Source organism: Protopterus annectens, chromosome 11.part0 (assembly GCF_019279795.1).
Source record: "Protopterus annectens isolate FY-2018-M chromosome 11.part0, PAN1.0, whole genome shotgun sequence".
Lineage (NCBI taxonomy): Eukaryota > Metazoa > Chordata > Ceratodontiformes > Protopteridae > Protopterus > Protopterus annectens.
This window is the reverse complement of record NC_056745.1, coordinates 639,648,289-639,668,321: the sequence shown is the minus strand read 5'-3', so window position 1 is coordinate 639,668,321 and position 20,033 is coordinate 639,648,289. Positions and strand designations below refer to the sequence as shown.

The window sequence follows — 20,033 nt, the reverse complement described above, 5'->3', positions numbered from 1 at the left end:
TTTGGGCTAGGCTTATAAATGCCTTAGGGCAGATAGCCTAGTATAAACCTATGAACCTATGAACCTACGAACCTACATAGTGGAGGAAATGATGAGGCAGACCTGATATAGTGAAGAACAACAGAAATAATCACTGCAGCTAGAAAAACTAAACAGGTAAGTCCAGGGCTATACTACTGCAGAAAAAATAGTAAAGTAGATTCTAGGAGATAGAAAGTCAGACACAGTGGGAAGAGAACAGAGAGAAGATGTAGAGCAAAATTGTAGTGGTGTGTGAACAGCCTAACACAGCCAGGTATTTAGTATGAATACGTTAAAACCATAACATACAGGATATTTATTGTTAAAATGAAGAGCCGTTGAAACTGTTTAGGGAAGGCGAGTAAGGCTTTGATGAAACATGGCAAAGCTTGGTGACTGCACTGTACACATTGCTGAGGTCTGACAACAGGGTATTTATTGTTGAAATGAACAGCCGTTGAAACTGTTGAGGGAATGTGAGCAAGGCACTGTAGAAATTGCTGAGGTCTGATAATAGGATATTTATTGCTGAAATGAAGAGCCATTGAAACTGTTTAGGGAAAGTGAGCAAGGCTTCAATGAAAGATAACAAAGCTTGGTAAATCCACTGTATAAATTGCTGAGGTGCGATAACCCGTCATTGTCCATGTCTTTGGATGAAGAAAATAACTATAGACTTTCATTTCTGCTTAAAAGTCTGCTCTATTTTTCTCTCTCCAAATGTCCTACAAATGGTTATGACATGTACAGGACAGGCTTTCAGGAAATAAGAATGCACTTGTTAAGTACTTTAATTACAATGTTCATCAAGAATCTTGGATGCTTCTTTATAAAAGGAGATAATCTGAGTCATTACAGAGCAAAGTCAATGTTCTAGCAACAGTTTGAAATAATGTTACCACTAGTGATACAGAGTTTAATATCCCTAGCATACAAAAAAAAATATTCCTATCTCGTTTTAAAATTAGTGATACTTATCAGTCCCTAAATAGGTTTAAGAAAACATTCTCAAAAACAGATAAAATAGCAGCTGTTTTTTTTTTTTTGGCAATGTAATGGTCCCGGAGCATTCTATTACAATTCAGTAAACTTAAAGCTGGGTAGATGCTATTAATCTGGAAAACTGTTAAGGTAGTTCTTACATTTAAGTGTGATAACACAATCAATCACAGTAATTACAAAATCTACAAGGTCACTGATTGGCCGATTTTGCAAATTGCTGCAGAGAATGATACAAAAAGCTATAAATCTTTAGATCTTTACCAGCGTGTCTCCATGCAGTTAAGGTCAACATTTACTAATATGTTCTTTTTATGACATCATTAGTAGAGTTATGGATTGATTTAAATCTGATGCCAGCTGCCACGTTTATTAATCAGTCAAAATTTGACAATTTTGTTGATGCCCCATAAAGCACAAAAACTGTATTCCAGCCATGAATTTCCTTAATTAACAGTACTTTGTTTTAAAACACCTTAGATTATTATAAAAGTGCTGCCAATGCTGGCACTATTGTAAGCATTAGTGTTAATCTCTGCTCCATCATGCACTTCATTTCACTACTGAAAACTTACCAGAGCCATGTTAAAATTCTGTGTAGCTGTGCACACTGCTTGCCTACTATGTTCCTCAGATTGCTGTAATTCTGCTGTTATTTGGTCAAGTGCTTTCCTCTTCTGGTCATAGAGGATCTCTAGAATAAGTTATAAAACATGCTAATATCAAACAGCATGTCCTTTTCTTAAACTGTTAAAAAGTGGCCATAACAAAACATCAGTCATTAATTATCAGTTCAGTAACATTTGTTGAGCACCAGTTTATAATCATTTCATTGCCTTACCTTCTTATTTTGTTCCATAGTGTTCTGTTGCTTTTGTTATACAATAAGCTCCACTCCCCAGGTGCAAGTAAATCAACAGAGTATGTTTGAAACAAGAAGCACTTGCAGGAGTAATTCTATCAGACTCTCAGGCAGGCAAAACAATGACAAATTTATGTGATCATCAGAATTCACTCATCCTGTTTATAGTGGTCTTTTGTTGAATAGTTAAGAGACGTGTGTTCCACTTTTCCTTCTTTTGGTCTGTTAATACTGTAAATCAAGAGGGAACAAGTCAGAAAAAGAGAGAACCAGAACTGCTATGCTCAGTATGAAGCTATGAGGTGACTTTGACTTTGAGAAGGTTTGCTTTCTGGATTAATTTCATCATCAAAGAAATGCAAATAAATATAGAGGAGTTCAGCCAGCTATTTGGGGGGTCAGGGATCTAAAACAGTTTCCCCTATTTTTGGAAAACCCTTCTTAATCTCAAAGGAAGTGAAGGAGTACTTATGTTGTAACAAAAGGCACTACTCAGTCTGTCTGTCAAAGAACTGGACTCCTTAGGAGTATGGACAGTAGAAAAAAAAATAGTGACTCGACATCCCCAGCTCCATGCACTCACACCTTCCTGCCATAAGGGGTGAGACTGATTTCTCCTTGCATTTTAATAGATAGAGGTAACATGTTCATTTCTATTCCTTTGTATGGATAGAACTTGAAGGTAGTCCTGGAAAGCCGAGAGGATCAGTAGGATTGGTCTCATCTCTTACACTGATGTGAAAATTCAGATAACGTCCAAACAACATGAACTTTCTTTCCTGTTGTAATATTTCTCACCACAGGTGTGACACATGCAGAGTTTGACAGTGACCGTTACAATAGACGGGACTACTGAAGGAGCCAATGTTGACTCTCATCCAGCAAGATAAATGGTGTTTGAAGGACTGAGAAATACACGTTTGGTATTCCACAGGATCCACATTTTGAGACCACTAAACTCAAAATGGTTTGCTAAAGAACCCTTATGTAGAATCTCACATGTGGAGGTGGGTTAGGTGATGTGATAAAATGTCAAGATATAAGGGTTGAAAAAGTGAAAAAAAGCCCAGAAAGAGATATTGCAGGTGCACTGCAACCACAGGCATTCATTTGGTGAACATACTGTGGAATGAAACAAGATTCCCTGTGGAATGCACGAGATGCTGGGTAAGCGGACTGGTCTGATGAGGGAGATGATTTTTCTGAGCTATGATACAGAATCGGAATTGCCTAGATATGGTAAGGCCTTACTGTTTCTAATAATGCTGGCTGCCAAAAAAGCAATTACTAGAAAATGGAAATCAAAATCTAAACCAACTATATTGGAAGTAGTGAATGGAAAAACTCAGGGATAGAGCTGGACATAGATCTTCTTTTTCCTGTTGAAGAAAAGCTCTTTGAACTAAAGTATCTAAGAAACACCCAAGGAATACAATCCTGTGGGAAGGCATAAGACAAGACTTTTGAACATTCTCCTGGAAACCCCGTCTGTAAAGGAGATCTCTTTTCTCCAAGTAAGAGATTCCGAACTCTTTGAAAAAGACTGCAGTGTTAAACAAGACATCTAAATAAGGAAAAATGTGAACACCTTGCAGTCTGCAGTAGGAGCTAGACACTTTGTGAACACCCTTGGAGCACTAGATAACCCAAATGGTAATGCAGAGAACAGAAACTGTAATCCAGATGCAAAAAATTTTAAAACATATGAAATTTATGGCGGCAAATAAGCTTCCTTTAAATACAGAGTTACCAAAATACCAAAAAAAAAAAAAATAGAAAAGGGGAGTAGGAAAAGGTAACAGATTGTGAAGAAAAAAGAAGTTATGGCTTACCATAACGTTCCATCTGTATTGTTGATCCTCGTTCAGTCATTACGTATGGGTATCAGTTCCGACCGCGGAACCGAGCCGGCCATCTTCCAAGCACGCATCAGCTACAAACTCTCGAGCTAAACTCTTACCCAGAATTCCCCTTTCCCTGTTACCTCAGAATGAGTTTGCAAGTCAAAAGAAGGTAGAGGCTAACTCTAGTCAAATGACCTAAAAGAACCGGATGGTGAGATCCACTAGAAGCCACAGGAGGGGGAAGGAGGGAGGGTCGTAAAGACTGAATGAGGATCAACAATACAGATGGAACATTATGGTAAGACATAACTTCTTAATCTGATATTGTTAATCCTCGTTCATTCCTTACTTATGGGACAGAGTCCCCAGCTACCTCTATTCCTGGGAGGCTCTCATGGAAGGACATTCCTGAGCACCATAGAACCAAAAGATGCTCTTCCCCTGGAGGCCAAATCCAATTTGTAATGATTGATGAAGGTATGAGGTGCAGCCCAAGTTGCAGCTGCACAGATGTCATGCAAAGAAGCTCTGGCATGGAAGGCAGCAGAAGTTGCCACCGACCTTGTCAAATGAACCTTTATGGTAGTAGGCAATGGAATATTACGTTGTGTATAAATGAAGGTCACAAGGCCTTTTAACCATCTAGCCAATGTGACCTTAGCAACAGCACATCCTAATTTAGGTCCAGAATAGGCCAAAAATAACTGGTCTGATTTATGAGGCCTTAGTCCTGTTCAAGCAGAAGCGAATTTGCCTGTGAATATCTAGGGTATGTAGACAATACTCCCCTTTGTTTGAATGATTGGGGAAGAAAACTGGCAATTCAATGGTTTGATTAATGGACATTTCAGAGATCACTTTTGGCAGAAATGAAGGATTACTTCTCAAAGACACTCTAGCTCTATTAAAAATCAAGTATGTACTCTTGATGCATAAGGCTTGAAGCTCAGAGATACGTCTGATAGAAGTAATGGCGACCAAAAACAAGGTTTTCCATGACAAATATTTGAGGCTGCAAGAAGAAGCTGGTTTGATAGGTGACACTGTCAGAGCTTGTAGAACTAATGACAGGTCCCATAGTTGAATAGGTTCTCTAAAAGGGGGCTTCAGATGATTCACACCTTTTATGAAGGTCTTGCATAATTTGTGTGACATAAGAAAGGAGTCTTGGACACCCTCATGGAAATTAGATACTGCAGTCAAATGAACTCTAATGGTAGAGGCCGATAGACCCAATTGAAACAGGTCGACCAAATACTCTAGTATCACTGATACCGGTTGCTGAGAAGGGATCTACTTGTTTTTCTTTCAGCCAACCGGTAAATCATTTCCACTTGCTTAGATAAGTAATTCTAGTGGAAGACTTATAAGATGCAATAAGAATGTCCCGTACTGGTAAAGAAAGATCATTCTGCCTGGCAATCAAGGGAATTGGAGGAGTCAAGCTGTGAGCCTCAGGCTGTCCAAGTTGGGATGAATCAGGTTCTGCAGATGTGAAATCAACCCCGGGGTTGGATGGAGAATCCATGGTTGATCTAGCAGGTGAGGCCAAAGGAAGGGAAACCAAATCTGACAAGGCCAATATGGTGCTATGAGGATCACCTTGCTCTTCAACCGATGGGCTTTCTTCAGAAACTGGGGAATAAGGGGGAGAGGTGGGAATGCATAAAGAAGACCTGAGGGCCAAAGGTGGACTAGAGCATCCCTGGGTGACTGTCCTGGAGGGGGAATCAGAGCGAAGTACTTGCTGCATTTGTAGTTGTTCGGGGATGCAAAGAGGTCGCAGCAAGGATGGCCCCAGTGGTGGAAGATCTCCACCGCTATCAAGGGATTCAGGGACCACTCGAGGTTGTAGAATGTACCTGCTGAGTCTGTCTGCTATCACGATGGAATTCCCAGGAATGTACGTTGCTAGAAGAAAACGGTTGGTAGCCATCACCCATCGCCATATGCTCATAGCCTCTTGACAAAGGGGGTAAGATTTGGTTCCACCCTGTTTGTTGATGTACCGGACCACCGCCATGTTGTCTGATTGTATCGCAATCATTCCAGATGGCAGCAGGGGATGGAATGCTTGAAATGCCAGAAGCACCGCCCTCAGCTCTAGAACATTTATATGCAGTTGGGCCTCCAGTTCGGACCAAGTGTCTTGGACTGTCTGTCCTTGACATAGCTCCCCCCCACCCCATCAGGGAGGCATCCATGGTCACTGAAGTCTTGAGCTACTGGGGGGAGAAGGGGCGAGACCATTGTGATGGGTTGTGGGTCATCCACCAATTTAAATCCTGTTTGCACCTGTGAGTTACTCGACTCTTGGCTGAAAGAGGATATTGGAAAGGATACCACTGGGTGAGCAGTAGCCATTGTAGAAGCCTCATGTGAAACCTGGCCAGGGGGACAATGGTGATGGAGGCTGCTATGGAACCAAACAGCTGTAGGACAGAGTGAGCTGTGGATTTCTCCCTTGAAAGGATTGGGATCAGTTGTTGCTTTATCCTTAGAATTCTGTGCTCTGGAATGGATGCTCTGCAATTCTTTGTATCCAACATGACCCCTATGAATTCTGCGGACTGAGATGGGGTGAGATTGGATTTATGCCAGTTTATGGTTATGCCTAGCCTTTGTGCAGTGAGGGGAGAGTATGTCAAGGCTTCTTCCAATAGATGTCTGGTGGGGGGCGGAGATAAGCCAGTCGTCCAGGTATGGAAACACCTGGAATCCTTGTAGTCACAAGTGAGCTGTGATGTGAAACCTGGCCAGGGGGACAATGGTGATGGAGGCTGCCATGGAACCAAACAGCTGCAGGACAGAGTGAGCTGTGGATTTCTCCCTTGAAAGGATTGGGATCAGTTGTTGCTTTATCCTTAGAATTCTATGCTCTGGAATGGATGCTCTGCAATTCTTTGTATCCAACATGACCCCTATGAATTCTGTGGACTGAGATGGGGTGAGATTGGATTTATGCCAGTGTATGGTTATGCCTAGCCTTTGCGCAGTGAGGAGAGAGTATGTCAAGGCTTCTTCCAATCGATGTCTGGTGGGGGCGGAGATGAGCCAGTCGTATAGTTATGGAAACACCTGGAATCCTTGTAGTCACAAGTGAGCTGTGATGACTGCCATGCACTTTGTGAACACTCTGGGGGCTGTAGAGAGTCCGAAGGGCAGTACTCTGAACTGGTAGTGACTGGCTCCTGCACAGAAGCACATAAATCTTCTTGATGGCCAGTCCACTTTTATGTGGTAGTACGCATCTTGAAGATCTATCAAGCACATCCAATCGTCTTTTTCCAAAAGCAGGAGGATAGACTGTATTGTGACCATCTGGAATTTTTGTACTCTTACAAACTTGTTCACTACACTGAGATCCAAAATTGGTCTCCAGTCCCCAGTTTTCTTTGGCACCAAAAATAGTCTCGAGAAGAATCCAGATCCTATCTGGTCTGGAGGGGCTATTTGGATGACTCTTTTTCTTAGCAGCTTTGCTATCTCTAGTGCTGCTTCTTCCCTTTGACTGGGTGGAATGTCAGGTAGGTTTTTTGAAGGGACAGGACAAAGACTGAAAGGGATATGATAACCTCTGGTTATAATCCTTTGTACTCAAGAATCGGTGGTGATGGTTAGCCAGGAAGAAGGGTAAAAGGAGAAACGACCCCCAACCACCTCCAGAGGAAAGGAGTTGGGCAGCTCTTCAGGAGCGCTGGTAGGATTGGCCAGAAAAAGAGTCCCCGGAACCCTGGTTACGCGGATCCCCTCTGCCCTGAAAGGAGCGTCCTCCCTGTGAGTTTCCCCCACTGCCTCTAGGGGAGAACTCAGCCTGTGTGTCACGGAAAGGACCCTGAGACTTCTTGAACCATATCTTCCCACTCTTTTGGTTTTGGGAGAAAGCACATCGAGGTGAAGAATAATGAACACCTACGGCAGAAAAGGTCTTACTGTCCTGTTCACATCTGGCCAGTGTGCTTTTAACTTTGGGTCCAAACGACAAAGAGGCTTCAATGAGAGCATTAAGAAAAGAAGCCTTAAAGGGTTCCGCAAAATTGCACAAGTGCATCCAGGCTTGTCATCTCAAGACCACAGCTGAACCCGCCACTCTAGCTGCTCCTCCTAATGCGTGAGATATCAGTCGCATGGAGGAGTTAAATATTGACTCAATGGTGGCCAGCTGAGAGGCCACTTTGTCATGGTCCTCATCAGACACAGCACCAGCCAAGGTTTCAGAGAGCTCAGAAATTAGATCCCTTTGAAGCCTGGTAAAATGTGCCATATAATTTAGGGACTTGATAGCAAAGGTCACTGATGCAAAGGTGTGCTTCCCTATCATGTCCAGGGCCCGGGACTCTTTGTTGAGCGGATGGACAGTCTGGCTTTTTTCTTCCGCCAGATCCTTTTTGGTTGCGGCCGCCACCACCAGAGCATCCACAGGAAGACCTTTGGACTAATGGGGATCCATAGCAGGAGGGGACAAAATCTTATCTGGCCTCCAGGGAATAGCCTTGACAGCATCAGCAGCCTTCCACGCATGCTGCACGATGAGCCGGACCAGTTCATTGGCAGTTGGAGTAACCCAGGAGGTAGGGGGGTGGGCAGGAAAAGCCTGCAGGAACACAGACTCCTCAGAGGTCAGATTAGAGGGGTGCCAGTCACCTCTCTGTTTAAGGATTTTGAGGATATCACCAAAGGATACCTCAGAGGGTGATTGAGGGGAGCCTTCCCTATCATCAAAGTCTGTTTCTTCAGTGAGGGACTCCTCTGTGGAGTCCATGTGCTTCCTCTTGCACAAACTTTTCCGGTGAACTTCCTCAGAGGGGGAAGCTGGGGAAGACAACGGAAAGGGGGTTTCCTGTGGGAATACATCCTGAGGCCCTTGCGCCTGTTGTTCGCTAGGTGCGACTTGTGAACATAGCGGTCCAGAGGAGGGCGGGGAGATAGACAGCTCAGTATCGCCAGCAGACACCAGAGCCTTCTCCATCAGTTGGAAGGCTGGTCCACCTGAAGGGGGGGTGAGTGTCCAGGACAGGAGTCACCCCTCCCCTAAGTGGCTCAGCCTGCCGACCCGGAGTCCCCAGATGGCTGTAAAACATCAAATTACGCGTGTCACAACTATCATCCTGGGTTGTAGTAAAACTCTCCTGCCACGAAGGCAACTGCGGTTCATTAGTGAGGTCTATAAAGGGAACCGTAGAGGGGGGAAGACTGTGCTATATCAGTGGGCTTCAAAGGCAATGAAGGAGGAGAATAAGAAGGGGTCTTTGGCGATGGGTGATCACCTCCCAAGGAAGGATAGGTCCTGGGGGGGCGGGATACCTCTGGCCAGAAGCACTTGAACCACAAGACGCAACACTTTGTGTTCCAAAAAGCTTCTAGTGGACCTCACGGACACAGCTGAGGGAGAAACAGGTCTATCCACAGAAAAGACAAGCTCGGTGCCCACCTCACCAGTCCACACTGAGAACAATGGTGCCGAGAGAGACTGGACTATGGGTGCCTGCACCGAGGAAATCATTGGTGCCGAGGTCACGGTCTGCAAAGATCGGTGCCGAAGTGGTTGCCAGTACCGAAGCTGGACCCAACAAAATTGGTGTCAATAAAGTACAGTTTTGTACCTACCATAAATGTAGATGTTCGAAGATCCACATTGCTGCAGTCCTAACACTTGGGTAGTCCGCTGTCCCTTGGTCGGCCCGAATATCAGAGTATAAGGCTGACGTCGGTCAAGGCGCATTTGACTGATATCAGAACGTCAGGGTACAAATGCGCATGACCGACGTCATATCCTCAGTCTTTTCTTGCCCCAGATGTCAGAAGACCCTAAAAAGAAAGGTCAAAACCCATAGACAACAACTAAACAACCAACCAGCCTAACACCAAAAATATGTACAATATATACAATATATACACTATACCTCAGATGGATAACCCAACCCACACAACCACCTCAAACTACAGAGGGGAAGGAGGGAGGGTAAATTGGACTGCAGCAATGTGGATCTTCGAACATCTACATTTATGGTAGGTACAAAACTGTACTATGTTCTTCATCTCACATTGCTGCAGTTCTAACACTTGGGTAGAATCCCAAAGCAGAGGTAAGGGAGGATGGCTAAACTATAATGAAGCAGGAGCTGCCAAAATGCCCTGCAACACAGCAGTGGCAAATCCAGCCCTGGATTTAGAGTACAGAGGAAGGTGGTAATGCCTAGAGAAGGTATGCACTGAACTCCAAGTGGCTGCCTCCAAAATATCCTTAGAAGCCACCCCCCTCAAAAAAGCTGTTGAAGTGGCAGTAGCCCTAGTGGAATGAGGCCTAATCCCAGCTGGAATCTCTTTGCCATGATGGGAATAACAGAAAGCAATGCAAAATCCAATCCACTTAGAAATAGTTTGTTTTGACACGGGCTTGCCCTGAGAGCACAAAGCAAAAGAAACTAATAACTGCTGAGATTGTCTGAACCCTTTAGTTCTGTCCAAATAATATCGCAACTGCCTGTGTACATCTAAAGTGTGCAAAATCTTTTCCCCTTTAGTTTGGGGATTTGCATAAAAAGTAGGCAAATGAATAGTTTGGTTTAAAGCCACACTAGAAACCACTTTAGGCATAAAGGAAGGATTAGTACGTAAAGATACCCTATCCTTATGGAAAATTAAGAAAGGCTCAACTGCCATAAGGGCCTGCAATTCAGAAACCCTTCTTGCAGAGGTAATGGCCAACAAAAAGCAGTCTTCCATGACAAATATTTCAACTCAGCAGTAGCTGCAGGCTCAAAAGGTTGTAGAGTGAGTTTCTCCAACACAAAATTGAGATCCCAAGCAGGAGTAGGAGCCCTTCGTGGGGTCTTATATTCTTTGCCCCTCTAAGAAATTGCTTGAACAAAGGATGAGAAAACAATGGTGGGTCACAGTCGTAGTGAGCTGAAATTGCTGCAGCATGAATCTTAATAGAAGAGAAGGACAAACCTTTGTCCAATAACTCAGTAAGATATTGAAGAGCCACACTTAAATCAGGCTCAGAAACATCCAAATCCTTAGCTGCACTCCAAAATAAAAATCTCTTCCATTTATCTGCGTACACTTTCCTTGTACTAGGCCTTCTAGCTTCCAAAATCACATTCAAAACTTGTTGTGGAAGTTGAGACCCTCTATGGTTTAAAACAGAATATGCCATGCTGTTAGGTGAAGAGAGTGAAGTTTGACATTGAGCAAATGACTGTCCTCCTGGGACAACAGATGTGGAATCAAAGGCAAAGGCCATGGAGGCTTCCGTACTAGACTTCTCAGTAATGGGTACCAGTGCTGTCGAGGCCAATCTGGAGCTATCAAAATCATCCTTGGCTTGTCCTGTCTGACCTTCAGAAGTACCTTTGGGAGGAGAGGCAGAGGTGGAAAGGCATACACATGAAGATTTTTCCAACTGAAAGAAAGAGCATCCACTTTCCAAGCTGTGGGATGAAACCGCTTTGTGCAAAACTTTGGCAGCTGGTGGTTTAGTGGAGAAGCGAACAGATCTATGTCTGGAGTTCCCCAGGACACTGTCAATTTCTGAAATACATGAAGATCCAGTTTCCACTCGTGGGGATCCATGATTTGTCTGCTTAACACATCTGCTAAGGAGTTCTGTGCTCCGGCAGAAACCTTGCCTGAAGACTTAGTTGTAAACTGAGAGCAGTCTCCCACAAAATCATTGCTTGCCTGCATAGAGGATAAGAATGTGTTCCCCTTGCTTGTTGATGTACCACATGACAGTTGTGTTGTCTGTTAGAATCAACACCTGCCCTGGAAGAAGTAAATCCTTGAAAGCTATTAATGCAAACTGGACTGCTAACATCTCCTTCAAGTTGATATGTAGATGCTGTAGTCTGACAGGCCACTTGTCTTGTATCCACTTTCCGTTTAGATGAGCTCCCAAGCTTTATCTGAGGCATCTGTCGTTAAAATTTGACTCGCCTCTGGCCGGGTCACAGAGAGTCCCTTGTTTAGGTGACATTCCTGAGCCCACCACAAAATTCCTTTTGAATGCAAGGTATTATTTGAATGACAGTGTCCAGATGCTGGCAGTGCTGAGTCCATACATTTTTGAGATACCATTGCAACTTCCTCATATGCAGTTTGGCATTGGGAAGCACCAGAATACAAGATGCCATGAACCCTAAGGCTTGAAGGACTGTCCTTGCAGTCAGCCCGGACTGAAGAGATAGATGATGGAAGTAAAGGGAAAGATTCTTTTGTTTGTCCGGGGTTAGAAAGGCCATCTGGGATGCTGTATTCAGTCTTACACCCAGAAAGCACATGTCTTGAGAGGGTACTAGACTGGACTTTATTTCGTTCACAGAATACCCCAGGCATCTTAGCACTGCTATCACATATTCCAAATGACGAAGAAGCTCGTCCTTCCTTGAGCCAGAATCAGGCAATCGTCCAAATAAGGATAGATTTGTATTCCTTTTAGCCTGAAGAAAGCTATCACTGGAGCCAGAACTTTCGTAAATACTCTGGGCACAGTAGATAAGCCAAAGGGCAATGCAGAGAACTGATAGTGAGAAGTCCCAGTCCGAAAACGCAGATACTTCCTGCAACTTAGCCTGATAGGAACATGAAGGTAAGCCTCCTTGAGATCCAAAGTTACCATCCAGTGATCCTTGCCCAGTAGAGGTAAAAGCTGTTGTAACGTCAACATTTTGAACTTGGGAATGTCCAGATAAGTGTTGAGGATAGATAAATCCAAAATTGGTCTCCACGTGTTCCCCTTTTTGGCACAAGGAACAGGCGAGAATAAAATCCTAGGCCCCTTTCTGGCATAGGGACCGGCTGTATGGCCCCTATTTGGAGTAACAGAGAAATTTGCTTGTGAGCCTCTATTCTTTGTTGAGGAGGAATGTCTGGCATGCCTTTGAAAGGAGGCAAGGTATGGAAATAAAACCTGTAACCGTGATGTATGATATCCAGTACCCATCTGTCTTGGGTAATCAAACTCCAATTTTCTTTGAAAAGTGCCAACCTTCCTCCCAAAGGTGCTGCCAGGCGAGAAGGTTCTGGCAGCTGAAAAGGTAGGTCATTGGGTCTGTTTACGAAAGGACTGACCCCTGCCCTCACCCGAAGACTGTACAGGAGAACTCCCTGTCCTAGGCCTGAAAGAGCCCTGACCTCTGCCCCTGCCGCGTCTAGATCTACCCCTAGACTGGGAATCATAAGAAGGATACGTCCACCCTTTAGTAGGCCAATTTCTACTAAACTTTGGAGGCTGAACCTGCAAAAAATCTTTAACAGTCTGCATAGACTTAGCCTTGTCTTCCATTTTCTTTAAAACTGCCTCAACAGGAGAACCAAACAAGACATCAGATTGCAAAGGGGCATCCAAAATCCTAGTTTTAACATGGTCAGATAAATTTTGATCCCTCAGCCAGGCATGCCTGCGAAGAACTGACCCAGTGGCAGCCACCCTAGACGAGGCCTGTACAGCATCAAAACCACATTGCAAAGAATGCTTACCCACCTGTTCAGAAACATGCACTAAATCTTGTAACTCTTTACAATCAATACCTTCCGCCAGAGCATCAACCTTAGATTTCAACTGTGAAAGGAGATAATTTTGATATTTCAACATGTGAAACTGGCAATTCAAAGCTCTCATGGTTAGAGTGGAAGAAGTATAAACTTTCTTTCCCCATCTATCCAAGGCCCTGGCCTCTTTATCTGCAGGAACCGGATTCTTGACAACAGAAGCCTTAACACCCTTAGGCCCCTGACTAACAGTTTCTGGGTCTGCCTTAGGACTCTTAAAAAGATACTTATGAGCTTCAGGCACCCTGTAATACCTATCTGGTTTAACAGGAGCAGGAGGCAAAGAATCAGGATTAAGAGAAGCCTCTGCAAACACATCTTCCACCACATTCAGAACAGGAGGTATAGCTAAAGGCCTATGCTGGGGTAAAAACAAAAATTCCCTAAGCCGTTTCCTGGAATCAGAGAAATCCTGACCTTCCCATTTAAAATGCTCTCTCATGGAGTGAAGGGTCTCTGAAAAAGAAAAATCCTCAGGAGGAGAAGCAGAAGGAGTAGAATCATCCACATCAGAATCAGAATAATGAGAATACTCCTGCAAGTCTTCAGCCGAAGACTCAGACACATCCGAAGCCTGCTCATAATCCCCAACACAGGTTCCATCCTAGGCCTCTTATCAGGAGGGTCATAGAGCCTCTAATTAAAGTAATTAAATCTTCTGCCATTTTAAGCATGTGCTTCTTGGGCACAGAACCTGAAGAACTAGGAGTGACACCCACAGAAGCAAAACTAGACCTGCCTCTAGGAGAAGCCTTGGAAGCAGAAAGAGGGCCTAGACACCTTAGGAAGGGAGGGAGTACAGTTATCTGAGAAGCCCCTACAGCCTGACCTGCCTCCTGGGAGGCCACATCCTGTAAAAACAAAGTTTCTCCCTGGGACTCCAGAGGCCTCCGTCGGAACCACCGGTTCCACTGACACCTCTAAAGAACCGGCGTCCGGTTCGGACGACTCCTCTAACCTAGGTTTAACTGCCTTGTCCTTGCGCTTCTTTGAGGAAGCCGCGTCGGAGCATCTGACGGCATATTGTAATTGCACCGCTTCCCAAAGACCAACCTGGCACAATCCAACCTTCGCTTTATAGTGCGTTATTGAACCTAGCACAAAAGCGACACCCAACAACGCCGTGCTCAGGTCCCAAACAAGGTATACACAAATTATGGTAATCCCTATGCGGTATCTGTTTCCCACAAGAAATACAGTTATTCACTTTTTCTGACATCCGTAAACCACTGAGGCAAGAAAAAACCAAAATATTCCCCAACGGGGTACTTAACCAACTCTGACTTCGGTCTGAAACTCCGAATTCGAAAAATTTCAGAACGCCGAACGGCACTTGCAACACTGCTTCTGCATCGGACCATGCGGCAAAAAAGACTGAGGATATGACGTCGGTCATGCGCATTTGTACCCTGACGTTCTGATATCAGTCAAATGCGCCTTGACCGACGTCAGCCTTATACTCTGATATTCGGGCCGACCGAGGGACAGCGGACTACCCAAGTGTTAGGACTGCAGCAATGTGAGATGAAGAACATCTGAGGCGTCGGTTCCGGGTAAGATGTCGGAGCCGATGTGGTTAAGGTCTGCGCCAACTCAACAGTCGGTGCTGATGTAGTAGTAGTAGTCTGAACCGAGGAGCCCCTCGGTACCAAGACAGTAAAGGCTACAGTAGATGGAGCCAAAATCACTGATGGTGCTGAAGGCCTTGGTGCCGAAGGTCTAGGTACTGAAAGCGCTGGGGCTGACAGAGTGAGCTCAGAAGCAGAAATCTTAGCCTTCTTAGGTCTTGGTTGGTGGGAACCCCAGCCGGGGATGAAGGCAGAGACTTGGCCTTTGTAGGATCATCCAATTTTTATACTTTATACTTATCCTAGGAGGGGGTGAAGCCGGAGTAGCCTCTGAAAAGGGAGATTTAAGAAGTCCCTTCAGTAACGATTTATTATTCCTCTCAATCAAAGTTCTGTTGGAAAAGTTCTTACAAATATCATAGGGCGGGTCAACAGCTAAGTGAGACACACCCAAGCAATAGACACACAGCGAGTGTGCATCTGATGTAGGTAATTTGTGTCCACAATCTGAACACCTTTTAAATCATGGGCTACCTTTTTTATCTGCCATGATAGAAAAGAAGAAAGAAGAAAGGGTACCAGCAATGGTACGAAAGAATACCTGAAGGTAGTGAAGAAAGGAAGGGTTTACCAACAATGGTTGTTGTTGTGTCTTTCGGCTTTTCTTGGTTAGGGGTCGCCACAGCGGAACTCCGGTCCGCTAATGATTGGCAGTAGATTTTTATGTGCCAAGTTGCCAGCTCTGATGCACAACCTTCAAAGAAGGTACGCCCATTCATGCATGTCTCCACGCAGAAGATGCTCTAGCTGAGAATCGAACCAGACAGCGTCTTACTGTGAGGCGACAACGCTACCACAGCACCACCACCACCATGGTTTACCAGCGATGATAAGGGAGAAAATACCTCGCGGTAAAAAGTGCAGAGTAAAGAGAAGGAAACTCAAGGAAATATAGTCGCTAAATGCGATAAGGTAAGAGACAACAAGTTAGAAACTTTTCTGACAGAAAAAAGTTATATAAGACGAGTCTGACAACAAATATCTATAAAACTAAACAAGCAAGTTGGCCACAAGTACCCGAAACTACACTGATAAACCAAAAAAAGGTACAAGCCAGATAGCCAGTCCCAGATGGGAGAAACAGGTCTATCCACAGAAAAGACAAGCTCGGTGCCCACCTCACCAGTCCGCACTGAGAACAACGGTGCAGAGGGAGACTGGACTACAGGTGTCTGCATCGAGGAAATCATTGGTGCCGAGGTCACGGTCTGCAAATATCGGTGCTGAAGTGGTTGCCGGTACCGAAGCTGGACCCGACAAAATTGGTGTCAATAACTGAGGCGTCGGTTCCGAGTAAGATGTCAGAGCCGATGTGGTTAAGGTCTGCGCAGACTGAACAGTCGGTGCTGATGTAGTAGTAGTAGTCTGAACCGAGGAGCCCCTCGGTACCAAGACAGTAAAGGCTACAGAAGATGGAGCCGAAATCACTGATGGTGCTGAAGGCCTTGGTGCCAAAGGTCTAGGCACTGAAAGCGCTGGGGTGGACAGAGTGAGCTCCGAAGCAGAAATCTTAGCCTTCTTAGGTCTTGGTTGGTGGGAACCCCAGCCGGGGATGAAGGCAGAGACTTGGCCTTTGTAGGATCATCCGATTTTTATACTTTATACTTATACTAGGAGGGGTTGAAGCCCGGAGTAGCCTCTGAAAAGGGAGATTTAAGAAGTTCCTTCAGTAACAATTTATTATTCCTCTCAATCAAAGTTCTGTTGGAAAAGTTCTTACAAATACCATAGGGCGGGTCAATAGCTAAGTGAGACACACCCAAGCAATAGACACACAGCGAGTGTGCATCTGATGTAGGTAATTTGTGTCCACAATCTGAACACCTTTTAAATCATGGACTACCTTTTTTATCTGCCATGATAGAAAAGGAGAAAGAAGAAAGGGTACCAGCAATGGTACGAAAGAATACCCGAAGGTAGTGAAGAAAGGAAGGGTTTACCAACAATGGTTGTTGTTGTGTCTTTCGGCTTTTCTCGGTTAGGGGTCGCCACAGTGGAACTCTGGTCCGCTAATGATTGGCAGTAGATTTTTATGTGCAGAGTTGCCAGCTCTGACGCACAACCTTCAAAGAAGGTATGCCCATTCATGCATGTCTCCACGCAGAAGACGCTCTAGCTGAGAATCGAACCGGACAGCATCTTACTGTGAGGCGACAACACTACCGCAGCACCACCACCATGGTTTACCAATGATGGTAAGGGAGAAAATACCTTGCGGTAAAAAGTGCAGAGTAAAGAGAAGGAAACTCAAGGAAATATAGTCGCTAAATGCGATAAGGTAAGAGACAACAAATTAGAAACTTTTCTGACAGAAAAAGTTATATTAGACTAGTCTGACAACAAAAATCTATACTTAGCTCAAGAAAAGTAGCTTGACACGACCGAATGGCGATGTGGCAAATGAAATCTGAGGTAACAGGGAGAGGGGAATTCTGGGTAAGAGTTTAGCTTGACAGTTTGTAGCTGATGCAAGCTTGGAAGATGGCCGGCTAAGTTCCAAGGTCGGAACCAATACCCATACATAATGACTGAACGAGGATTAACAATATCAGATGGCATTTTGTACTTTGTAAGTTTCACAAACTGAGAAAGGACAGATCAAGGACTGGTCCCCATGTAGCTTCTTTCTTTGGTACCAGAAACATTTTTGGAACAAAAAACATTCAGTGTCAAGCAAAGAGTTATAGGTTCAATTACATCCTGAGCCAACAGATGCTTAATGTCATGTGAGAAAAAAACAAGTCTGATCTGATGGTTGAGGAGGAATCTCCTGAAGAAGAGGAAGAGAGTTCCAATGCCATCTGTATCTTTGGAGAATCATTCTCAGAACCCATATGTCTGAGATTGCTTTTTATAAATCTTCCCAACTGAAGGATAAAACCTTTAACAAACTTTGAGAAGAAAGGCTAAAAACTCTTTAGTCATCTCTTGATCAGATTCCCTATCACCTTTTCAATAAACCAGCAGCAGATGGTCCAAAATACAACCTGTCTATTAAGGTGAGAATTCAAAATTTCAACTTTAAGTCCATAAGCAAATTTTGAGAATGTAACCATGCAAACCTTCTTAACAGACCCTGTAGCTGCTGCTCTAGAGGAGGCATCAACTGAGTCAAAAGCACACTTTAAAGAATGTTTGATTATTTGAGAAACAGAGGCAATAAGATTATTCAGAGAAGCTTGCCTTCTGACAAAGGAAAAGTGGTAATATTGTTCCTCATATTATCAACAGAAGCAAGCAAAACTTTAACATGTGAATTTGGCAATTAAGAATTATAAAATAATAGCCTTGATGGGACTGCTGCATATCTGCAAGTCAAGCACCACTCGAGTAACCCACACGCGTGGCCTCAACCTGGTCTGTGACATCAATAGGACTTGTATGGCGGAACAGATTTGTGTCCCAGAGACTCCCCCATCAGTGGAATTGACTCCCTTTCCATGTTAACCAGAGTACCTCTTTACCCCTTTTTAAGCGCACACAATGCTGAAATGATTCATATTGTCATGTTCAAGTCGCTGTATATCTGGAACAGGATCTCGAGACTTGACCGGATCTCGTGACATAAGCATCAGGATTGGACATAATAACAGGGACAGGTTTCGGTGAACAGCTCATTTCAGGAACTTCAGGATTCTTCACAGAAATGGGAGTGTTCTCTGGAACTTCATCTGGAACTGGAACACCAGACAACTTACTCTGAGATAAAGTCTCTCTCATAGGCTATATGCTGTGGTATAGGCTCGAACACAGGTATCAAATGTTTCCTAGTCCACCTAAAACCTGCCCCTTGTGATTCCACAATGTACAATCTCGGTTCGGGGCAAATTTTCTTCACAACTCCAATCCAAACATAATCTTTGGATGTTTGCATCCTTACCACTTCTCCCTCTCATAATGGACTGAGCGGTTTGCTGCTCTTATCGTAGTAGGACTTCTGGATTAGGCATTTCTTCAACAGATTGGCTTTCACTGACCTGTTGTTCTTGACACATGGAACCAACAATTGACTACTGACTGGTAATGTGGTTCTGGTTTGTCTCGACAGAAGTCTACGAGAAGTTGAACCAAGATGTTTATCACAAGGAATATTTCTGAGATTCAAGAGATCCAGGAAAGTGTCACTACTGTCTCATTTTGACTTCTCTAGTAACTGCTTTTCACTTTGAACTTGAACATGCAGTTTTGCCTAACCATTTGACTAAGGATACTCTGGGCTACTCATGACATGAGTAAAGTCCCACTCTTCAGCAAATCTTTTGAACTGTTGGCTTATAAACTGTGTGCCATTGTCAGAATTAACTTTATGTGGTCCTGTCCATGGCAGCCCACACATCTGGTTCAGCTGAAGTGGCTCTTTCTGTTGATGTGGCTTTGTACTATTACACACTGAACAAGATGAAAGTACTCTCTCAATATCTTGTGACACAGAAGGCTAAAATACTAATCCTCTCGTCCTTCTTTTGGTGGAGTCTGCTCCTGGGTGACCTTGATGTAAGATAGTAATGTACTCTGGTTGCAAAGACTTGGGAACAATAACTTTAGGACCTTTCATGATAATACCATTGTCTGACAAAATCTCATCTCTATATGGAAAATAAGGTTGCACGTCTTGAGGTAAACTAGATTGCAGATTGCTTTGATGACCATCCTTTCTTGAGAAGGTAGTTGAGCTTCTATAAAACTGGATCTGCAGCTGTGTTATCGCTCAGCTTGTCAAGATGTGTAGAATAAATATTTCTCACTTCCATGACTTCAAAATCAAATCTTTCATTCTTGTGCTGTTCAGCAGTACTCCTGGTTGATCTCTATAATGTACCAGTAAGATAAAGAAGTTTGCCTTTCTTGTAGACAACATTGAAATGATACTTTTGCAATCTTAACATCATACATTGCAATCTGGCTGGAGCTGAATGCATTGGTTTTCTCAAGACAGTGACTACAGGTTGATGATCTGTTTGATCTGGATAGGTCTGCCATACGCATAATCATGAAATTTGGAACATGCAAACAGAATTGCGAAAACCTCTTTCTCTATTTGAGCATACTGCATTTCAGTTTGGGTAAGCATTCTCAACGTATAAGGAACAGGTTGACCCTCTTGTAAAATGACTGCACCAAGAC

General features: G+C 43.9%; 1 protein-coding gene across 1 annotated transcript in view; it reads right to left on the bottom strand.

Moving 5' to 3' along the window:
- Window positions 1-811: 811 nt before the first annotated feature.
- The window catches only part of RIBC2 (RIB43A domain with coiled-coils 2), a 353,500-nt gene continuing 334,278 nt past the window's right edge, over window positions 812-20,033 (bottom strand). Inside the window, exons 4-5 of the mRNA XM_044087234.1 lie at window positions 1,596-1,714; window positions 812-865 (exon numbers count right to left, since the gene is read on the bottom strand). Of these exons, the coding sequence (XP_043943169.1) occupies window positions 812-865; window positions 1,596-1,714 (173 nt within the window). The remainder of the gene's footprint in view (window positions 866-1,595; window positions 1,715-20,033) is intronic.